Below are 21,023 nucleotides of genomic sequence, written 5' to 3' on the forward strand. Positions count from 1 at the left end.
AAAAGAATTTTGATGGCTGGCAGACCCAAGGTAACAGACTTGGAAGGGCAATGCCTCAAAGGAGGAAGCTGACATTTAACTGACATTCATGCAAATACCACACATGTTAGTCACAGAAGAGTCTACCAACTTACCTACGGGCAGGAACAAAGGAAAAGTGAGCAGGTGCATTTGGAGAGAAATTCCGGGGACTATCCAAAGGACTGTTACCTGTGGACAGGGAAAGTAAAAGAAATCCTCTGTGAGGTCTCCTTCTGGGGAAGGCTGAGATGATAACCTTTAGAAAAGAAATCATCTCCTAGCATTGGCAGTGGGCACATATGATTATTTTTCCAGGCCCACCATTAGTTTAATGATTCTCTCTTTGCAAAAGTTTGGCAGCCCAGAGGGTTTTCCCTTGTTTCCAAGTTGCCTATAACCCATCTATGCTTCTCAGACATCTGTTCTAGATTTAGCAGCAACTTGACAATTTCCTGTCCTCTTTGGAACATCTCAGGTTCCAATCTGCCTAGTCAAGTTAACCCAACTTTGCAAAACCTTGAACTCATTCAGGGCAGAGCGCACAGCCAAACACTCAAACACTTCTCAAAGGGCAACAGGACTGCTGGTCTGAAAGGCACTTGCACATATATTATGCACACTGCATCCAAGGGGATATAATCCAGAAATATGTGTGCCTAGGGGAAAATGAAGTTCTCAGGTAGGAACTTAGGAGAGTGGTGTTCCTTAAACAGTCCATACACAAGGTCCCCAAGTCTGCAAAGCATGCCCAACCCCTTCACAGGGTAGGAATTATCTCCAACTCTTCGTTAGTTTTCATATGTCCCCTATAACTTGTAAACTTATAGTTTAGAAGCTTTGAACAAAACTGTGTGCTTCTGTTTACAATAGCCAGGACATGGAAGCAACCTAGATATCCATTGGCAGACGAATGGATAAGAAAGCTGTGGTACATATACACAATGGAATGTTACTCAGCTATTAAAAAGAATGCATTTGAATCAGTTCTAATGAGGTGGATGAAACTGGAGCCTATTATACAGAGCGAAGTAAGTCAGAAAAAAAAACACCAATATAGTATATTAACGCATATATATGGAATTTAGAAAGACGGTAACGATGACCCTATATGTGAGACAGCAAAAGAGACACAGATGTAAAGAACAGACTTTTGGACTCTGTGGGGGAAGGCGAGGGTGGGATGATCTCAGAGAACAGCATTGAAACATGTATATTATCATATGTGAAATAGATCGCCAGTCCAGGTTCGATGCATGAGACAGGGTGCTCAGGGCTGGTGCACTAGGATGGTCCTGAGGGATGGGATAGGATGGGATGGGAAGGGAGGTGGGAGGGAGGGTCAGCATGGGGAACATATGTTCCCCATGAACATGGCTGATTCATGTGAATGTATGGCAAAAACCACCACAATATTGTAAAGCAATTAGCCTTCAATTATAATAAATTGAAAAAAAAAAAACCAACTGTGTGCTTACCTTAGTGCTAAGGACCACAATTGCCAAATCTAAGCCTGCCACACTTCTGTGGTCCAATTGTCAGCTGGGGGCTGGTATTTAGGAGAAACTGTCAACATGTCTCTACCCAAAAAACCATGTTGAAGTAAGCACCACAGTCCATGATGTGCTGATCACTCAGCCAGTCCCTGCCCACCACCCTCCTTCTGTGCTCACCTCTATGAACCCACACTAGTTATGAGAAACAGCAGCTACCCAGGGACCTGATAGTTCAGCAGGCCCTGGTTTCTTCTTGGACAATTTATTTTTTGTATAGGGTATGATGTTCCAAAGTGCCATGAAGCTGCCCATGAGTTTCTCATTATCTCCATTCATCAGGTGTGGATAGCACTCAATGTTTTTCTGTACTGATCTTCCGGGTGGCTCAGACAGTAAAGAATCCACCTGCAATGTGGAAGACCTGCAAGATTGGGAAGATCCCCTGGAGGAGGGCATGGCAACCCACTCCAGTATTCTTGTCTGGAGAATCCCCAAGGACAGAGGAGCCTGGCAGGCTACAGATCATGGGGTCACAAAGAGTCAGACACAACTGAGTGACTAAGCACAGTACTGATCTTAGAAAAATCAGTCTCTCAAACAACGGCTCCCTACCCTGTGCAGTATCTCTGTATCAATTATATAAAGGCACTCTCTTTAGGAGAACTAATGAAGAAGAGGCATTTTCAGCTTCTATTCATCCCCTTGCCAGGGAGCTCCAGTGAGGTGCACAACCTTCTACAGTAGATCTGCTCTCAACTCAATACCAACTCTGGGTTTCCTGTGTGTTCAGGGCTACCTCTTATGGTTTATCCTACCTCCTGGCTAGCACATGTCACCAGGGTGTGAGAAAAGTGATTTAGAATAGCTGTTTCCTTAGGTAGGACTTAAAAGAATTATCAAGGTCTAAAAAAGCAGAGACGTTACTTTGCCAACAAAGGTCCATGTAGGCAAGGCTATGGTTTTTCCAGTGGTCATGTATGGATGTGAGAGTTGGACTGTGAGGAAAGCTGAGCACCGAAAAATTGATGCTTTTGAACTGTGGTGTTGGAGAAGACTCTTGAGAGTCCCTTGGACTGCAAGGAGATCCAACCAGTCCATCCTAAAGGAGATCAGTCCTGGGTGTTCACTGGAAGGACTGATGCTGAAGCTGAAACTCCAATACTTTGGCCACCTCATGCAAAGAGTGGACTCATTGGAAAAGACCCTGATGCTGGGAGGGATTGGGGGAAAGAGGAGAAGGGGACGACAGAGGATGAGATGGCTGGATGGTATCACCGACTTGATGGGCGTGAGTTTGAGTAAACTCCGGGAGTTGGTGATGGACAGGGAGGCCTGGCGTGCTGCAATCCATGGGGTCGCAAAGAGTCGGATACGACTAAGCAACTGAACTGAACTGAACTGAGAAAACTATATATATAAAATACTTTTTAAATAGTGTCATCTCAGAGATTAACAAGTACCCTCAGTTTGATCCATGAGATGTAAAGCTAGATGCCCTTTGTTGGTTCCCAAAACCACCAATCTAAAGCCTCAAGGCCCTGAACATGAGTATCCTACAAACAATGACCAGTCTTCCAAGGACCAGGTATGGTGATGGTTACTGAAAAGAACATGAAGGATCTTCCAGGAGCTCACAGCAAAGCTAGGGATTCACAGAACACACACATGTCAGAAATGCCTAACACTAAGAGGAAAAAAGTTGCAAATAACAACAATAATAAAAACCAGCACATCACTGAGGTGTGTGACAACTTCAAGCAGAATAATAATCCTTAAAGGATAAGACAGTAGAGGATGCAGAAAACATATTTGAAGAAATAATGGCTGATGGTTTTCTAAATTTGATGGAAAAACTATAAACTCATTTTATCTAAGAATCTCTAAGAGAAAGAGGAAGAAATATATACCAAAGCACATTACAATCATATTGCTCAAAACTCATGATAAAAAGAAAAATCTTAAAAGTAGTTGGGAGGCAGATTGAGGGGGGTAGGAAAGACATGTTTAGACAGGAATAAAGGTAAGGATTATAGTAGACTTCTCACTGAAAATAATGCAAAAGGATAGTGAAATAACATCTTTAAATTAACGGGAAAAAACACAAATCCTACCAACCTAGAATTCTATACCCAGCAACTGTGTAATAAAGAACCTGATGGCATTTGTCCCAGTACCTAGGAATGTGCCTCTAAATCTTTGCAATTTCCCAAGTGATAGGAGTATCTCTGTTATTCATGGTGGGGCCCGACAGTTTATGCAAATAAGATGAGGAACCAAGAGAACAGAGAGCTGAAGCTTTAAGCCATCTGATATTACTCTGGCCTCCAGGTGTGCCAGAGACTGAGTTCAATCACATAGCTGATGAATTAATCAATCATGCCTACATAATGAAACTTCAGTAAGCACTATGGACACCACAGCTCTGATGAGCATTCCTGGTTAATAATACTCTGCATATTGTTACACATCAGTGTGCCAGGAGAGTGAAGCATCTAGACTTCATGGAGAGAAGGCACCAGAAACTTTACACACAACCTCCCAGACTTCACCTTAAGTATCTCTATTTTTGGCTGGTTCTTAATGTATCTTTTTTTGCTTTAATAAAACTGTATTTGTAAATATAGTTCTTTTATGATTTCTGCAAGTCATTCTAGCAAATTATTAAATCTGAGAAGGCAGTGGGAACCCCGAACTTGTACCCAGTTGGTGAGAATTATGAGTGGCCTGGGAACTGCCAATCATGCAAGTGATGTCTAAAGTAACGATAGTTTTGTGGAGGACTGTGGCCATAACCTAAGTTCTGCCCAATTCTGGGCAGTTAGTGTCAAAAGTCACTGTACCAGTGAAAATATTCTTAAAAAAGAAAGACGAAATAAAGATATTTTCAGATAAAAAAGCCAAACAAAATTCTCAACAGAAGACCGCACTACAAGAAATAGTTTCAAAATGTCCTTTAGGCACAAGGAAAATAATACCAGATGGAAGTATGGATCTACACAAAAGAATGAAGAACACTGAAAATGTTAACTACATGGGAAAATAGCTAAGATTTTTTTCTTATTATTTAAATGTCTTTAAAAAATAATGTTCAAACAAAAATAACAAGGTAATGTGAAATTTATATTATACATGAAAACAAAAAGGTTGAAGACAATATAAAGGCTGGGAGGGTAGAAACAGAATAGTATTATTTTTATGCTACACGTGAAGTGGTTTAATATGGTGATAAAAATGTATATTATACATGCTAATCCACTACTAAATAACAAAGAGTTACAGCTCATAAGCCAATAGAGGATATAAAACAAAATTAAAAAACACTCAGTCCCAAATAAAAGAGCAAATAAAGAAAAAAACAGATGGTACAATAAGAAAATAAATAGGAAGATGACAGATTTAAACCAAAACATTATCAACAACAATAGTAAATGAAATAGCATGGTGGTGGTGGTGGTGGTTTAGTGGCTAAGTCGTGTCCAACTCTCGTGACCCCATGGACTATAGACTGCTAGGCTCCTCTGTCCATGGGATTCTCCAGAATACTGGAGTGGATTACCATTTCCCTCTCCAGGGGATCTTCCTGACCCAGAATCAGACCCAGGTCTCCTGCATTGCAGGCAGATTCTTTACCAACTCAGTTACAAGGCACCAATTAAAAGATAGAGATTGTAAGACTGGATAAAAAAGAAAGAACTTCTTTAAAAAAGTATCAATATTCATAATATTGCAAAAAAGAAACGATTGATCTCAGATATTTCACTGATAAATTCTACCAAACATTTAAGGAAAAAGTAATACCAACTACCTACAATCTCTTTCAACAGAAGCAGAAAGAATATTTCCTAACTCATTGTATGAGACCAGTATTACCTCAATACCAAAACCAGATAAAGACATTACAAGAAAGGAAAACTATAGACCAGTATCTCTTACGAACACAGATGTAAAAATCTTCAACAAGACATTAGAAATATAAAATCCAACAATGTATAAAATATTATATACCATGACCAACTGGAATTTACTCCAGGTATGCAAGTCTGGTCCAACATTTGAAAGTCAATTAATATAACCTACAACAACAGACAAAAGAGATAAAAACACATAATTGCATCAACTGATACAGAAAAAGCATTTGACAAAATCTAACCCCCATTCCTGATAAAAAGTCTTAGCAAACTAAAAATAGGGGGGAGCTTCCCCAAATTGATAAGAACATCTATAGAAGCTATGCTGCTAAAATCAGACTTCACTGTGAGAAAGTGGATGATTTCCTTCTCAGACTGAGAACAAGGCAAAGGTGCCCCCTCTTACCACTCCTATTCAACATCATAGCAGAAGTGCTAGCTAGTTCAACAAGACAAGAAAATGATATAAAAGGTAAATAGATGGGGAAGTAAGATGTAAAACTGTAGATGAGATGATTGTCTGTGTAGAGATTAAAGAATCAATAAGAACCAAAAAATTACTCTTGGAACTAAGAAGCAATTATAGCAAAGTCATAGGATATAAGATACATGGCTAATATACAGTACAAGTCAATTGCTTTCTTTTATAACCAGCAATGAAGAATTAGTAGCTGAAATTAAAAACACAGTTATACAATTAACACAAAAATGAAATGCTTACATATAAATCTAATAAAATATGTATACAATTTATATGCTATAAATAAAACTGATTAAAGAAGTCAAAGATCTAAATTAATGAAGTGATATTGCATGCTCATGGACTGAAAGATGTAATATTGTTAAGATGTCAGTTCAGGGCTTCTCTAGTGGCACAGTGGTAAAGAATCCACCTGCCTATGCAGGAGACATGGGTTCAATCCCTGGTTTAGGAGGATCCCACATACCACAGAGTAACTAGGCCCATGCACAACTGTGCATTGAGCCTGTGCTCTAGAGCCCAGGAGCTACAACTATTGAGCCCACTGAAGCCTGAGCACTAGAGCCAGTGCTCCACAACAAGAGAAGCCACAGCAATGAGAAGCCTGAACCCCACAACTAGAGAGTAGGCCCAGCTCACCACAACTAGAGAAAAGCCTGCACAGCAATGAAGAACCAGCACACTCATAAATAAATAAATTATTTTTTTAAAAAAGGAGTCAGTTTTTCCCACCCAGATCTATGGAGTCAATTTTAATCAAAACCCCACCAAACTAGTTTGCGAATATTAACAAAAGGATTCTAAAGCTTACCCGAGAAGGCAAAGTAACCAGAAAGTCAACACAATACTAAAAATAAATAAATAAACAATAAAGTTAGAGGACTGATATTACTTGATTTCAAGATTCACTATAAAGCTATAGAGATCAAGACAGTGTGGTATTACAATCTTGCAGTGGCTAGAACGAAAATCACATTACAGAAAGTTAATCAGGATGAAAAAGCAGAGGGTGATGTCTAAGATGAAGGGATAAGATAAACCTCAGAAAAACAACTAAATGAAGTGGACACAGGCAACTTTCCAGAAAAAGAATTCAGAAAAATCACAGTGAAGATGATCCAGGATCTCAGAAACACAATGGAGAAGATGCAAGAAATGCTTAGCAAAGTCCTAGAAGAACTAAAGAACAATCAAATAGAAATGAACAATACACTAGAAGGAATCAATAGCAGAATAATGGAGGCAGATGGAGAAGGCAATGGTACCCCACTCCAGTACTCTTGCCTGGAAAATCCCATGGACGGAGGAGCCTGGTAGGCTACAGTTCATGGGGAGGCTAAGAGTCAGACACGACTGAGCGACTTCACTTTCACTTTTCACTTTCACGCACTGGAGAAGGCAATGGCAACCCACTCCAGTATTCTTGCCTGGAGAATCCCAGGGACGGGAGCCTGGTGGGCTGCCATCTATGGGGTCACACAGAGTCGGACACGACTGACGTGACTTAGCAGCAGCAGCAGCAATGGAGGCAGAAGAATGGATAATCTGGAGGATGGAATGGTGGAAATCATTACCTCAGAACAGAATATAGAAAAAAGAATGAAAAAAAGATGAAGATAGCCTAAGAGACCTCTGGGACAACATTAAACACACCAACATTCACATTATACGGGTCCCTGAAGGAGAAGAGAGAAGATATATGAAGAGATAATAGCTGAAAATGTACCTAACATGGGAAAGGAAATAGTCAACTGAGTCCAGGAAGCACAGAGAATTCCAGGCAGGATAAACTCAAGGAGGAACATACTGAGACATATAGTAATCAAACTGAAGAAAACCAAAGACAAAGATGAAATATTAAAAGGAACTAGGGAAAAACAACAAATAACATACAAAGGAACTCCCAAAAGGTTATCAGCTGATTTCTCAACAGAAACTCTACAAGCTAGAAGGGAATGGCATGATATATTTAAAATGATGAAAGGGAAGAACCTACAACCAAGAATACTCTACCTAGCAAGACTCTCATTCAGATTTGATGGAGAAATCAAAAGCTTTCCAGACAAGGCAAAAGTTAAGAGAACTCAGCACCACCAAAGCAGTTTTACAACAAATGCTAAAGAACATCTCCAGGCAGGAAACACAAGAGAAGGACAAAACCTACACATAATAAACTCAAAACAATTAAGAAAATGGTAATAGGATCATACATATCGATAATTCTTAAATGTAAATGGATTAAATGCATCAACCAAAAGATGAAAACTTGCTGGGTGGATGAAAACATGTGCATGTATGCACTTCCACTTACCACATGACTCTATTTAACCCCTCAAACTGTATGTAATTATTTTATATGGTTTAAGTTAATCATGTTTCCATTATAGCTTGCAATTGTAATTATCTTTTTATTTTTTCATCTGGCTATTGATTGTGAAAACTGATAAACATTTTTTATTCTTGTGGTTATGTAACTATTATTTGCTTAATACCATTGTTTCATTATTAGCCAACAGAAAATAACAGAATTCTTTATTACTAAAACTACCATTTAAAAGAAAAACCTGTAATCAAGTTATAAAATCCAGAGGCATATCAGAATTATCTTGGACTTTTTTGAAAAATACAAATGCCCAGGTATTACTTTTTCTCTCCATAGCTCCAGATGTGTTTCTAATGAGCAGCCATGTTTAAAAACAACTGGATTATATGATGATCTTTTACTTTTATCTAGTTTGTTTCACTTTTTCTACTTCATATTCAGTACTCCTATTTAGTTTATGTTTTCCAATTTCTCCATCTCTTTTGTTGTTTCTCAAGCCTTTATCAAATATAGCAGGAAAGTTCTTGTATACATAAATATATAGAGTATGTATAATATATATATTTTAGAAAATTTATGAGTTTTTGCATGGCTAAAAATTGTATGACATTTTGATTCCATTTGTTTGACTTAGTATGAATAGAATGCTAAATTTTTAATTTTTATTCACTCAAAACTTTGATATAGATCCATGTATTTTGGCATCCAGTATTACTGTTAAAAATCTGGAAAATTTATGGTCTTAGTGATTAAAAAAATTTGAATGAAGCTTGAAACTTCTAATTCAATTCTGAGAATATAAAGAAATACTATGTAAAAGAAAAAGGCAGGAAATTAACATGTGATACAGCATTATTAACTGAAGTCCAGATTTTGTTCAAATTTCACAAAACTTTATGCTAGTGTCCATTATTTGTTTTCATATGTTATTTAAGAGCCCACATTATATTTAATTGCACTGAGCAGTTCCAGCTGTATGCAACAAATTCTAGTAAATTCTCTTTTGATTATTATTCTATTACAAATATTTTCTAATTTTCCTTGTTATGACTTCTTAGATACACTCATTATTTAAAAGTGGACATTTACTTCCAAATGCGTGGGATTTTTTAGAGAATCTTTAATATTAATTTCTCACATTGATATTAATCTCTCATTAAATGCTTTCTCTGCAATCACCCTCTGTGTTTTATCAGTCTTCTAACTTCATTGAGGCTTTCAATGGCTAAGTCAAAAATTTCTCTTGGTAAATGTCACATTGCACTTGAAAGTATGTTAGTTATCTGTGTTTTCCAAAAAAAAAAAAAAAAAGATAGTGTGGTATTGGTGAAAGAACAGACACACAGATAATGGAACAGAACAGAGCACCCAGAGATAAAGAAATGCAACTATATTCAACTGATCTATGACAAGGGAGCTTAGGCAATTCAACGGAGAAAAGAGAGGTTTTTCCATAAATGGTGCTAAAACAACCAGATGTCTGTATGCAAAAAAAACAAAACAAAACCCCACAGAAGAATCATCTAGACACAACCTTTCACAAAAACTAATTCAACATGGATCACATAAATGATCCTAATGTAACATCTGCCTAAATATAAAGCACAAAACTATCAAACTTTTAGAAGATACACAGGGGAAAAGGAAGTGACCCTGACTTCGGTGATGAATTCTTAAGATATGAAACCAAAAGCACGATCAATGAAAAAATTAATAAATTGGACTGCATTAAAATAAAAAGTTGCTCTGCAAAACACACTGTTAAGAGAATAAAAAAGACAAGCCATAGACTGGAGAAAATATTTGCAAAACATGTTGTATTTTGGATACAAAAGACTTGTATCCAAAATAAACGAAGAACTTTTAAGCTCAACAATAAGAAACAAACCAATTTTACAAGGTGAAAAAGATCTGAACAGACATCTTACCAACGAAGATACACAGATGGCAAATGAGCACATGAAAAGTTGCTCAACATCATTTGTCATAGGGAATCATAAATTAAAACCATAAAGGGATACTCATACACATCTATTAGAATGGCTAAAAAACTGACAATATCTAATACTAATAAGGATGTAGAATAATAGGAACTTATTCACTGTTAGTAGGAATGCAAAATGGTATAGCCACTTTAGAAGATAGTTTGGCAATTTCTTACAATGCTAAACACAGTCTTATTGTATAATCCAGCAACTGTATTCCTAAGTAATTACTCAGTTGAGTAGAAAACTTTCTGTCCACATAAAAACTTGTACATAGAAGCTGATAGCAGCTTTATTGATAAATGCCAAAACTTGGAACAGCCGATGAATCCTTAAGTAGGTGGGTGAATATAACTGTGGTACATCTAGACAATGAAATTATTCAGCACTAAAAACAAATCAGTTATCAAGTCATAAAAAGATGGAAAATGAATGGAGTCTAAAGGCAAAAGGAACTACATATATATACTCAACTCTCGTCTATAAAGATGCTTCCCATGGGAGTATGGGGAAAACAATTTTGACACTGCTACTATGTACAGTGGAATTGAAAAACTAAATATATATGGATAATGGGTGGTTGGAGCCAAGTTTTTCATCATTTGAGTAGAAATTTATAGATCAGCAAGGGGTAGTAGTAAGGAATCTTCCTGCCAATGCAGGAGATGCAAGAGACATGGGTGCTATCCCTGGGTCAGGAAGATCCCCTGGAATAGGAAATGGCACCCCACTCCAGTATTCTTGCCTGGAAAATTTCATGACCAGAGAAGCCTGGTGGGCTACAGTCCATGGGGCTGCAAAGACTCAGGTATGACTGAGCACCTGAGCACACATCAACCAACTTGACCTAACTGACACTTAAAGGACACTACCAAACACATTCTTTTCAAGTAAACAAGAACATTTACTAAGATCATATTCTGGTCCATAAAACAAGAAGATCCAATAAATTTTAAAGAATTCAAGACATACAAAGTAAGTTCTGTGCGCATAATGAAATTTAATTAGAAATCAGTAATAGAAAGACCTCTGGAGAATCTCCAAATATTTGGAAACAACATACTTCAGAATAACTTGTGGATCAAAGCAGAAATGCAAAGGGAAATTAGAAAAGTATTTTAAACTAAATAAAAATGAAAATATATCAGTTAAAGCAGTTCGATAGCAAGAAAAACATATCACTAAATAAACACCTGTACTAGAAAAGAATGAGGGCCTTCCCTGGTGGTCCAGAGGTTAAGAATCTGCCTTGCAATGCAGCGGATGCGGGTTCGATCCTTGGTCGGAGAACTAAGATCCCACACGCCATGGAGCAACCAAGCCTATATGCCACAACTACTGAGCCCATGCCACAATTAGAGAGTCCATTAGCTGCAAGGAAAGATCCTGCATGATGGAATGAAGATCGGACACAGACAAGTAAATAAATATTTTTAGAAAAAGAAAATTCAGTTCAATGACCTCAGTTTTTATCTTAAGAAATTAGAAAAAGAAGAGCAAATGAAACCCAGAATAAAGGAAATCACAAAGATAACTGCAGGAGACCCAGGTTCAGCTCCTGGGTTGGGAAGATCCCCTGGAGAAGGAAATGGCAATCCACTCTAGTATTCTTGTCTGGAAAATCCCATGGACAGAGGAGTCTGGTGGGCTACAGTCCATGGGGTCACAAGAGTCAGACACGACTTGGCAACTAAACCACCACCACCACCACCACCAAGGATTACACATTTGTTCATTAGAACATTTTAGAGTTGGTTCACAATTCAATGTCTTATATACCAAACATTGCCAACATCACAGAATGGAAATGGCTTGCAAGTTATGGGAGTAGTCACCAGGACATATCCAAAATCAGGTCTCCAAGTGTGAGACTGTAATCTCTGGCAAAAAGCATCCCTGTTTCGAGGGTAATTAACAATGGATTCCTACCACCTGGAAGTTGATGAAATAATAAACTCATTATAACATGTATTCCTCCCAAATGGCCAGGCTCCAACATACTTTTCAAAAAAGATACTATTCTGACACTAACTGGGTGTAGTTCAATTCTGACACCAACCTCAAAGAGTTAGTACAGACCCAACAGGTTAAGGGCAAAGTCCTTAATAAGACTGCCTCATTTTCTACATCAGCCATTTATCTTGGGAGGAGGGAGGTACCTGTACTTCTGACCTACTGACTATAAATCTGGAGGTTTCCATGCCTGCCTCCCTTCCAGCTACAGTAATTCACTAGAACAACTCACAGAACTCAGAAAGTATCATATTCATTATTACAGTTTATTAGAAAGGATGTACACAGGTGAAGTCAGGAAAGGAAAGTAGAGCGCCTGTGCACCCTCCTCGTGGAATCTGGGTGCGTCCTGCTTCCTGGCACAATAAATGTGTTCACCAACCAGGAAGCGCTACTATAAGCTTTGGTGTCTACAGTTTTCATTGGAGTTTCACTACGTAAGAACAATTGATTCTATCACTGGCTAAACAATGAACTCAATCTCCAGCTCCTTCCCCTCCCCATGAGGCTGGGTTGAACCAAAGTTTCAACTCTCTATTTATGTGGTTGATTTTCCTGGTGACAAGACTCCATCCTGGAGCTATCTAGGGGGCCTCCTTGAGTTACTTCACTGGCATAAGACTTTCTCAGAAAATTCCAAGGTTTTTAGAAGCCCTGTGCCAGGAACCTGGGATAAATACCATAGAAATTATTTATTATACAGAAGCTAAGGTCTAAAATGTTTGTGCCTTTTTCTATACTTTCCAATATTCATTTTACCAAGAGACCAAAAATCACTAATATGAAGACTATGACAGAATAGAATCAATATAATTTGAATTGGTCTTCTTTTGAGGGAAGATAAAGATGCTAACATTTTGAAGAAAATAATTAAATTGATCCTTCTTATTGACTTACATCTACAGTTCTGGCTCTAGGGGAAAAAAAATTACATCATTGAGAGGAACTTATCCTTGAAAACAGCCAGAAATCGCTCAACAAGGACAAAAAATCTGATAGAAAACCCAGCAGCCCAAGAAGCAGGTTTTTTCAACTTCACCAAGCAGTTGGAAGAAATAGTTCAAAGACAAGCAATCATCCATCCCAGAGAAACAAGTTATAATAAAAGATAAATAGAACTGGGAGCTGTCACCTACAAATTGGCACTTGCCATCTACCTCTACAAGGATCAAATTATGAGCCACTGCAGCTGATCATCAACAACCCCTGAAAGGAATTCAGGGTGGAGATCAGAAATGAGGCAATCTGTGTTCTGGGAAAAACTGGCAGAACAGGCCTTCATATTGTTAGGTATTTTGAAGAGAAAATTTTATGAGCCCAGTTCATGCATCTCCTCATTATCTAGAAAAGCACTAAAATCCTTCATGGTGATGACTGTTCCTCGTGATCAGCAGTAACCTTCACAAGACTAGCAGAAAACTTCTGCAAAAATATGTGCTTGATTGCATGTACTCCTTGCTTCACCAAAATCACATATATACTGACCTTTCCCCCCCATCTCTTTGGAGCAGTTTCTCCAAGCTGAGATGCTATTTCCTGGGCTACAGTCCTCATTTTGCCCCAAATAAAACTTAACTCACAACTCTCACGTTGCGCATTCTTTTCAGTTGACAGAGCAATCAGCTGACCTTGAACCAGTTGCTTCATTTACACAGTTTAACTAGTAATAAAGTAATATAACTATATAGCAAGCACCTATATAAATACCATCCAGGTTAACGATGCCATCTTCCAAAATGCCTTCTTCTGGTCAAACCTTTCCAGTCAAAACACCTCCCCTTTCCCATTAAAGGTAAACATTACCCTGACTTCTATGGCAATCATTTCTTTACAGCTTTCCCAACTAAATAGGCATCCTTAATACCTGAGTTTAGTTTTTCTCAATTAAAAATGTTGAGATATAGGGAATTCCCTGGTGGTCCAGTGATTAGGACTCTGTTCTTCCACTGCCAGCCCAGATTCGATCCCTGGTTGAGGAATTAAGTTCCCACAAGTTGCGTGGTGTGGCCAAAAAAAAAAAAAAGATACAATTCACATGTAATAAAATTCCTTTTAAACTGCACAGTGTAGCAGTTTTAGTACATTCTCAAAGTTGTGCAAACATCACGACTATCTACTTCCAGAACATTTTTATCACTCAAAAAAGAAACTGCACCTGTCTCCTAAGACTGGCAATCACTAATCTAGTTTCTGTTTCTATGGCATCATCCATTCTGGACATTTCATAGAAATGGAATCATACAATATGTGACCTTTTGCGCTCTAATCTGTTTTTAAACTTCACCTAAGAAAATGCCAAACTGTTTTTGCAAAATGGATAACCAATGTATGGTTCCACCAGTAATGCTTAAGAGTTCCCATTGTTTCATATACTTATCTACACTTGGTTCTGTCATTTTAATTTAAGCCATGTCTGATGGTAACAGAATGGTATGCCGTTGTGATTTTATTTTGCATTTCCATAATAACCAATGAGATTAAAGTATCTTTTCACGTATTTATTGGCCATTTAGATTGCTTTTGTGAACCACCTGTTCAAGTCCCTCGGCCAATTTTCAATCACACTATCTTTAGGTGTCCTTTACAAAAAAATCCCTTCACATATTACCAATTCTCTTTCTGTCCTTTTTAAAAAATAAATATGTTCTACTGTCTATCTTCTAAATGTTTAGTGTTTTGGTTTTCCAATTTAAACCCACAATTCATGTATATCAAATTTTCACATGTGTACTTTAAATATCTTCAGTTCAGTTCAGTTGCTCAGTCGTGTCCGACTCTTTGCGACCCCATGAACCGCAGCATACCAGGCCTCCTTGTCCATCATCAACTCCCGGACTCCACCCAAACCCATGTCTATTGAGTCGGTGATGCCATCCAACCATCTCATCCTCTGTCGTCCCCTTCTCCTTCTGCCCTCAATCTTTCCCAGCATCAGGGTCTTTTCAAATGAGTCAGGTCTTCGCATCAGGTGGCCAAAGTTTTATTTATTAATTATATCTAACAGAAGCTGAAAAAAGAAATTTACCATTCACCTGGAATTGATTTTTGTGAAGTAAGAGCTAAGTCTTTCAATTTCCCCATATGAATGTCCAATTGTCCCAATGTTGCCATTGTCATAAATCAAGTGACCACATATATATGGATTTGTTTCTGTGATCTTCTTTCTTCTTTCCCTAAATTTGTTCTCTTCAATTTCATTTAAGAGTATCATCACTCATTAATCATCTGAACAGGAAATCTGGAGACAATTAGTTTTAATTCCTGCTGATCTGACCACATAACTTTTCCCATATTTATATATTTTCTACGTTTCTAGTACTCCCTTGCTTACATCTTGACAATGGCCAGGGCCTCTAACTGGTCTTTTTAAAATGCCAGCATATCTTTACTTTTGTATTTCCATACATCCTGGACATACATTTAGTATAGCTCTTAACAAATTAGGTGAAACTTCACTGTCCCTGTGGACACAGCTTTCCTTGCAGCTTTCTCAAGTAATGACTGCTTGCTTTCACCCTCCCCTTTGTACCACTGGGCCTTAAACATGGGATAGTACCCTGCTGGCTCCTCATATTCTCTGGCAGGCACTCTCCAGTCCTACTTCTCTCTTGAAGTCAAGATTAATATATTGATGTGCCCATGCCAGTGCCTAAAAGGCATCTCAAACTTAACATATTTAAGGGTTCCAAGGACCAGAGGTCCTGGAATCAAATGGCTGATTTGGGGGGATATTTCTAGATGGCACAGGAGAAAGACTGTGTTAGTATTTGGAGAGAAGGAAGAAGGAAATTATGGAAACAAAGTCTAAATATATAGTACAGGGCATATGTGACCAAGGAAGTTTGGAGGAGAAACTCATTGGAAGATAGGTTCAAAGAACTAAAAGTCCTAAGAACTGAAAAGAACCTCAACATACATGTATTCAAACTATCAAGAATAACAGAAGAGTTAGAACTGAAGAGTAAAAGTGAGTCAAGAACTAAGATATTTACAGTGGCAATGATAGTATTTAATGATAAGTGATAGTATTTAATGGTATGAGATTCAAAGTTTTGGGGCACTAGGAAGAAGAGAGGGAAAATACTGAAAAGACAAGAACATCTACTCTCCCTTTCAGGCCCAGTGATCAGAGGTCAGGGAGGCGGTAAGAGGGTAGCAGAGAGCCAGTATTCTAACCCTTCCCTCCTCCCCAGGATTTCATTAGAACTAGACTGATGGACTGAGTCCAAATGGTACATTGGAAGTCCTCAGAGTCAGAGAGAGATGAGAAAAAAAGTCAGAACAGGAAATGTTCAGAGGTTTACAGGAACTAGGAATATAGGAGATAGAAGGCTCAAATATCTGGGGGTTCCTATCAGTCAGGGATAATGAAATTAGCCCATAGTGGATTCAAGACAGGTAAGAGATGGGAAGACTGCAAGAGTTAGGGAGTAAAGAGGAGTGGGTTACTGGAGATTGCTCTTGACCCTGCATGACAGGGGCTGAATGCTTAAGGAAGACACACTTTTAGTCCCATTGTACCAGTTTAGAATCAGATGACATGGAACAAACATCATATAAATACACCCACTGACCTGTTAAGCTTACTCTGAAAATACAATTCAGCAAGTTCATGTCTACACATTTTTAGACAGTCTTTTTTTTCTCAGACAGTCTTTATGCATGTATATACTGGCATGCTGCAGTCCATGGGGTTGCAAAGAGTCAGACATGACTGAGCGACTGAACAGACTGACTGATGCATATATACAAAAAGAATATGAAGAAGGATGTTTGTTGCAACACTAACTAAAATAGTGAAGAACCGAAAACAATCTAAATATTTGTGCTAGTTATCAATCAGATATTTCTAAAATTCATCCTTTAATACCTTCTCTGCCACAGAGGAGAGAATTCCTTTCAGTTCAGTTCAGTCGCTCAGTAGTGTCTGATTCTTTGTAACCCCATGGACTGCAGCATGCCAGGTTTCCCTGTCCATCACCAACTCCCAGAGCATACTCAAACTCATGTCCATTGACTCAGTAATGCCATCCAACCATCTCATCCTCTGTCATCCCCTTCTCCCCCTGCCTTCAATCTTTCAGAGCATCAGGGTCTTTTCCAACGAGTCACTTCTTCCCATCAGGTGGCCAAAGTATTGGAGTTTCAGCTTCAGCATCAGTCCTTCCAATGAATATTCAGGACTGATTTCCTTTAGGATGGACTGGTTGAATCTCCCTGCTGTCCAAGGGACTCTCAAGAGTCTTCTTCAACACTACAGTTCAAAAGCATCAATTCTTCGGCGCTCAGCTTTCTTTATAGTCCAACTCTCACATCCATACATGACTACTGGAAGAACCATAGCTGTGACTATACAAACCTTTGTTGGCAAAGTAATGTCTCTGCTTTTTAATATGCTGTCTAGGTTTATCATAGCTTTTCTTCCAAGGAGCAAGTGTCTTTTAATTTCACGGGTGCAGTCACCATCTGCAGTGACTTTGGAGCCCAAGAAAATAAAGTCTTTCACTGCTTTCATTGTTTCCCCATCTCCTTGCATAAAGTGATGGGCCCAGAGGCCATGATCTTAGTTTTTTGAATGCTGAGTTTTAAGCCAGCTTTTTCACTCTCCTCTTTCACTTTCATCAAGAGGCTCCTCAGTTTCTCTTCGCTTTCTGCCACAAGGGTGGTGTCATCTGCATATCTGAGGTTATTGATATTTCTCCCAACAATCTTGATTCTAGCTTGTGCTTCATTCAGCCCAGCAATTCACATGATGTGCTCTGCACATAAGCTAAATAAGCAGGATGACAAAATACAGCCTTGATGTACTCCTTTCCCGATCTGGAACCAGGTCCATTGTTCCATGTCCGGTTCTAACTGTTGCTTCTTGACCTACATACAGATTTCTCAGGAGGCAGGTAAAAATTAAATTTAATTTAAATCTTAAATTATCTCTTTAAGAATTTCCCACAGTTTGTTGTGATCCACACAGTCAAAGGCTTTGGTGTGGTCAATGAAGCAGAAGTAGATGTTTTTCTGGAACTCTCTTGTTTTTTCTGTGAGCCAATGGATGTTGGCAGTTTGATCTCTGATTTCTCTGCCTTTTCTAAATCCAGCCTGAACATCTGGAAGTTCTCGGTTCACGTACTGTTGAAGCACTTTGAGCATTACTTTGGTAGCGGGTAGATGAGTGGAATTGTGTGGTATTTTGAACATCCTTTGGCATTGCTTTTCTTAGGGACTGGAATGAAAACTGACCTTTTCCAGTCCTTTGGCCACTGCTGAGCTTTCCTAATTTGCTGACATATTGAGTGCAGCACTTTCACAGCATCATCTTTTAGGATTTGAAATAGCTCAACTGGAATTCCATCACCTCCACCAGCTTTGTTTGTAGTGATGCTTCCTAAGGCCCACTTGACTTCGCATTCCAGGATGTCTGGCTCTAGGTGAATGATCACACCATTGTGATTATCTGGGTCGTGAAGACCTTTTTTGTATAGTTCTTCTGTGCATTCTTACCATCTCTTCTTAACATCTTCTGCTTGTTTAGGCATTTCATTTATAGCAAACACATTAAACTTTCCCAGTAGAGGGCGCTGGAGGGACACTGTACAAGGAAGAGGCTCAGGGTGCAGTCCCAGCAACTACACCTCCTTGTCAGTGTGGCAGTGAGAACAGGCAGGGGTGCTCTGACCAAGTCACATGCTGTCAACCTTGCATCCCGAACCTGACCTGGTGATCACCTTCCCATAGCCCTCCCTGAAATGACACTGTATGCTCCAGGCATGCCCACACTGGTACCCTGAAGCCCTCTGCTTGCTGGTTCACCCCTTGTACTCTAGGGCTTGTCTTCCACGTTGTTCCTGAGGGATATGACATACTCCATGCCACCTACCCTCTGTGCAGGCCTGGATACTGGCTGCTATGCCAGTGTTCTGGAGAGCTGCATGCTGATTGCTCAGTGGCTGTGGGCCGGTTCTGGTCTCTTTTATTGTCACAGTTTATAATTCTATTAAACTTCATCTGTTTAAATCACTGTGTGGTTTCTGTCTCCTAATAAGGCTCAGACTGCTGTAATGTCCATCAATAAGAAAATCAGTAAGAATGTCTTTGAAAGGCTCATTAGTGGAACGGACACAGTTGAGAAAATAATCTCTGACCTTGAGGAATGATACTAGAAATTTCTAAAACTAAAAAGAGAGAGAGAAAAGACTGAAATTAATAGAACAGAATATCTAAGAACTGTGGGACAACTACAAAAGGTGTAAGACTTGTGTAATAGAAATGACACAGGAAGAAACGGAAGAAATATTTGAAACAATAATGACTGAGAATTTACCCCAGTCAATGTCAGACACCCAACCACAGATCCAGGAAACTCAGAGAACACAAAGCAGGATTAAATGCCAAAAAAAAAACCCCTACACCTAGCATGCTATATTCAAACTTAGAAAAAAAATCAAAGACAATGAAAAAAAAGCTTGAAACAAACCAGATGGTAAGAAGATCTTACCTACAGAGAAGAAAAGAATTATATTCTACTTCTCAGACATCTCGCAAACAAGGGAGTTAAGAGGGAAAAAACCCCACCAACCTAATATTCTGTACTCTACAATATTATTCTTCATAAGTGAAAGAGAAACTAAGACTTTCTTAGATAATCAAATATTGAGGGAATTTGTTGCCAACAGACCTGCCTTACAAGGAATGTTGAAAGTTCTAAGAGAATTCCCTGGTAGACCAGTGGTTGGGACTTGGAGCTTTCACTGCCCTGGCCCAGGTTCAATCCCTGGTCAAGGAACTAAGATCCTGTAAGCTGTGCAGTGTGGTAGAAAAAAAAAAGTTCTAAGAGAAGTAAAATGATATAGATCAGAAAGTTGGACCTACATAAAAGACAACAGAGGGTAAGATGGCCTCACCGACTCAATGGACATGAGTTTGATCAAGCTCCAGGAGGTGAAGGACAGGGAAAGCTGGCATTGCTGCAGTCCATGGGGTCACAAAGAACTGGACACGACTGAGCGACTGAACAACTATATCAACGCGAGCATGCTAAGTCGCTTCAGTTGTTTCTGACTCTTTGCAACCATATGGACTGTAGCCCACCAGGCTACTCTGTCCATGGGATTCTCCAGGCAGGAATACTGGAGTGGGTTGCCATGCCCTCCTCCAGGGGATTTTCCCGACCCAGGGATCAAACCCACATCTCTTACACCTTCTGCATTGGCAGGCAGGTTCTTCACCACTAGCACCACCTGGGAAGCCCAACTATATCAATAATCACCTTAAATGTTTATAGTCTAAATTAAAAAGATTGAGACTCTCACATAGATTAAAAAAAAATAAAAACAAGGCCCAACTAAGTGTAGTTTTACAAGGAAGCCTTTTAAAATATAAAGGCACATATAAATTAAAAGCAAATGGATAGAGTAAGAAGAGACCTGCTAACACTAATCAAAAGAATGTGGAAGTAAGTACATTCCAGACAGTTTGGGGAAACCCAACCCCAAGCAAAAGCAGTGCTAAAGAATGTTCAAACTACAAGACAATTGCACTCATTTCACAGGCTAGCAAGGTAATACTCAAAATCCTTCAAATTAGGCTTCAACAGTATTTGAATCGAGAAGTTCCAGATGTACAAGCTGGGTTTAGAAAAGGCAGAGGAACCAGAGATCAAATTGCCAACATTTGTTGGATCATAGAGAAAGCAAGGGAATTCCAGAAAAACATCTACTTCTGCTTCATTGACTATGCTAAAGCCTTTGACTGTGTGGATCACAACAAACTGTAGACAATTCTTAAAGAGATGGGAATAGCAGA

General features: G+C 38.8%; 1 protein-coding gene across 4 annotated transcripts in view; it reads right to left on the reverse strand.

The window, feature by feature from the left end:
• MAST2 (microtubule associated serine/threonine kinase 2) overlaps window positions 1–21,023 on the reverse strand; it is a 203,055-nt gene that overhangs the window by 30,319 nt on the left and 151,713 nt on the right. For all 4 annotated transcript variants that reach the window (XM_061122025.1, XM_061122024.1, XM_061122023.1 and 1 more), the window contains one exon: window positions 135–210. In XM_061122025.1, the coding sequence (XP_060978008.1) occupies window positions 135–210 (76 nt within the window). The remainder of the gene's footprint in view (window positions 1–134; window positions 211–21,023) is intronic.

This window comes from Dama dama, chromosome 20 (genome assembly GCF_033118175.1).
Source record: "Dama dama isolate Ldn47 chromosome 20, ASM3311817v1, whole genome shotgun sequence".
NCBI classification, from domain to species: Eukaryota; Metazoa; Chordata; class Mammalia; order Artiodactyla; family Cervidae; genus Dama; species Dama dama.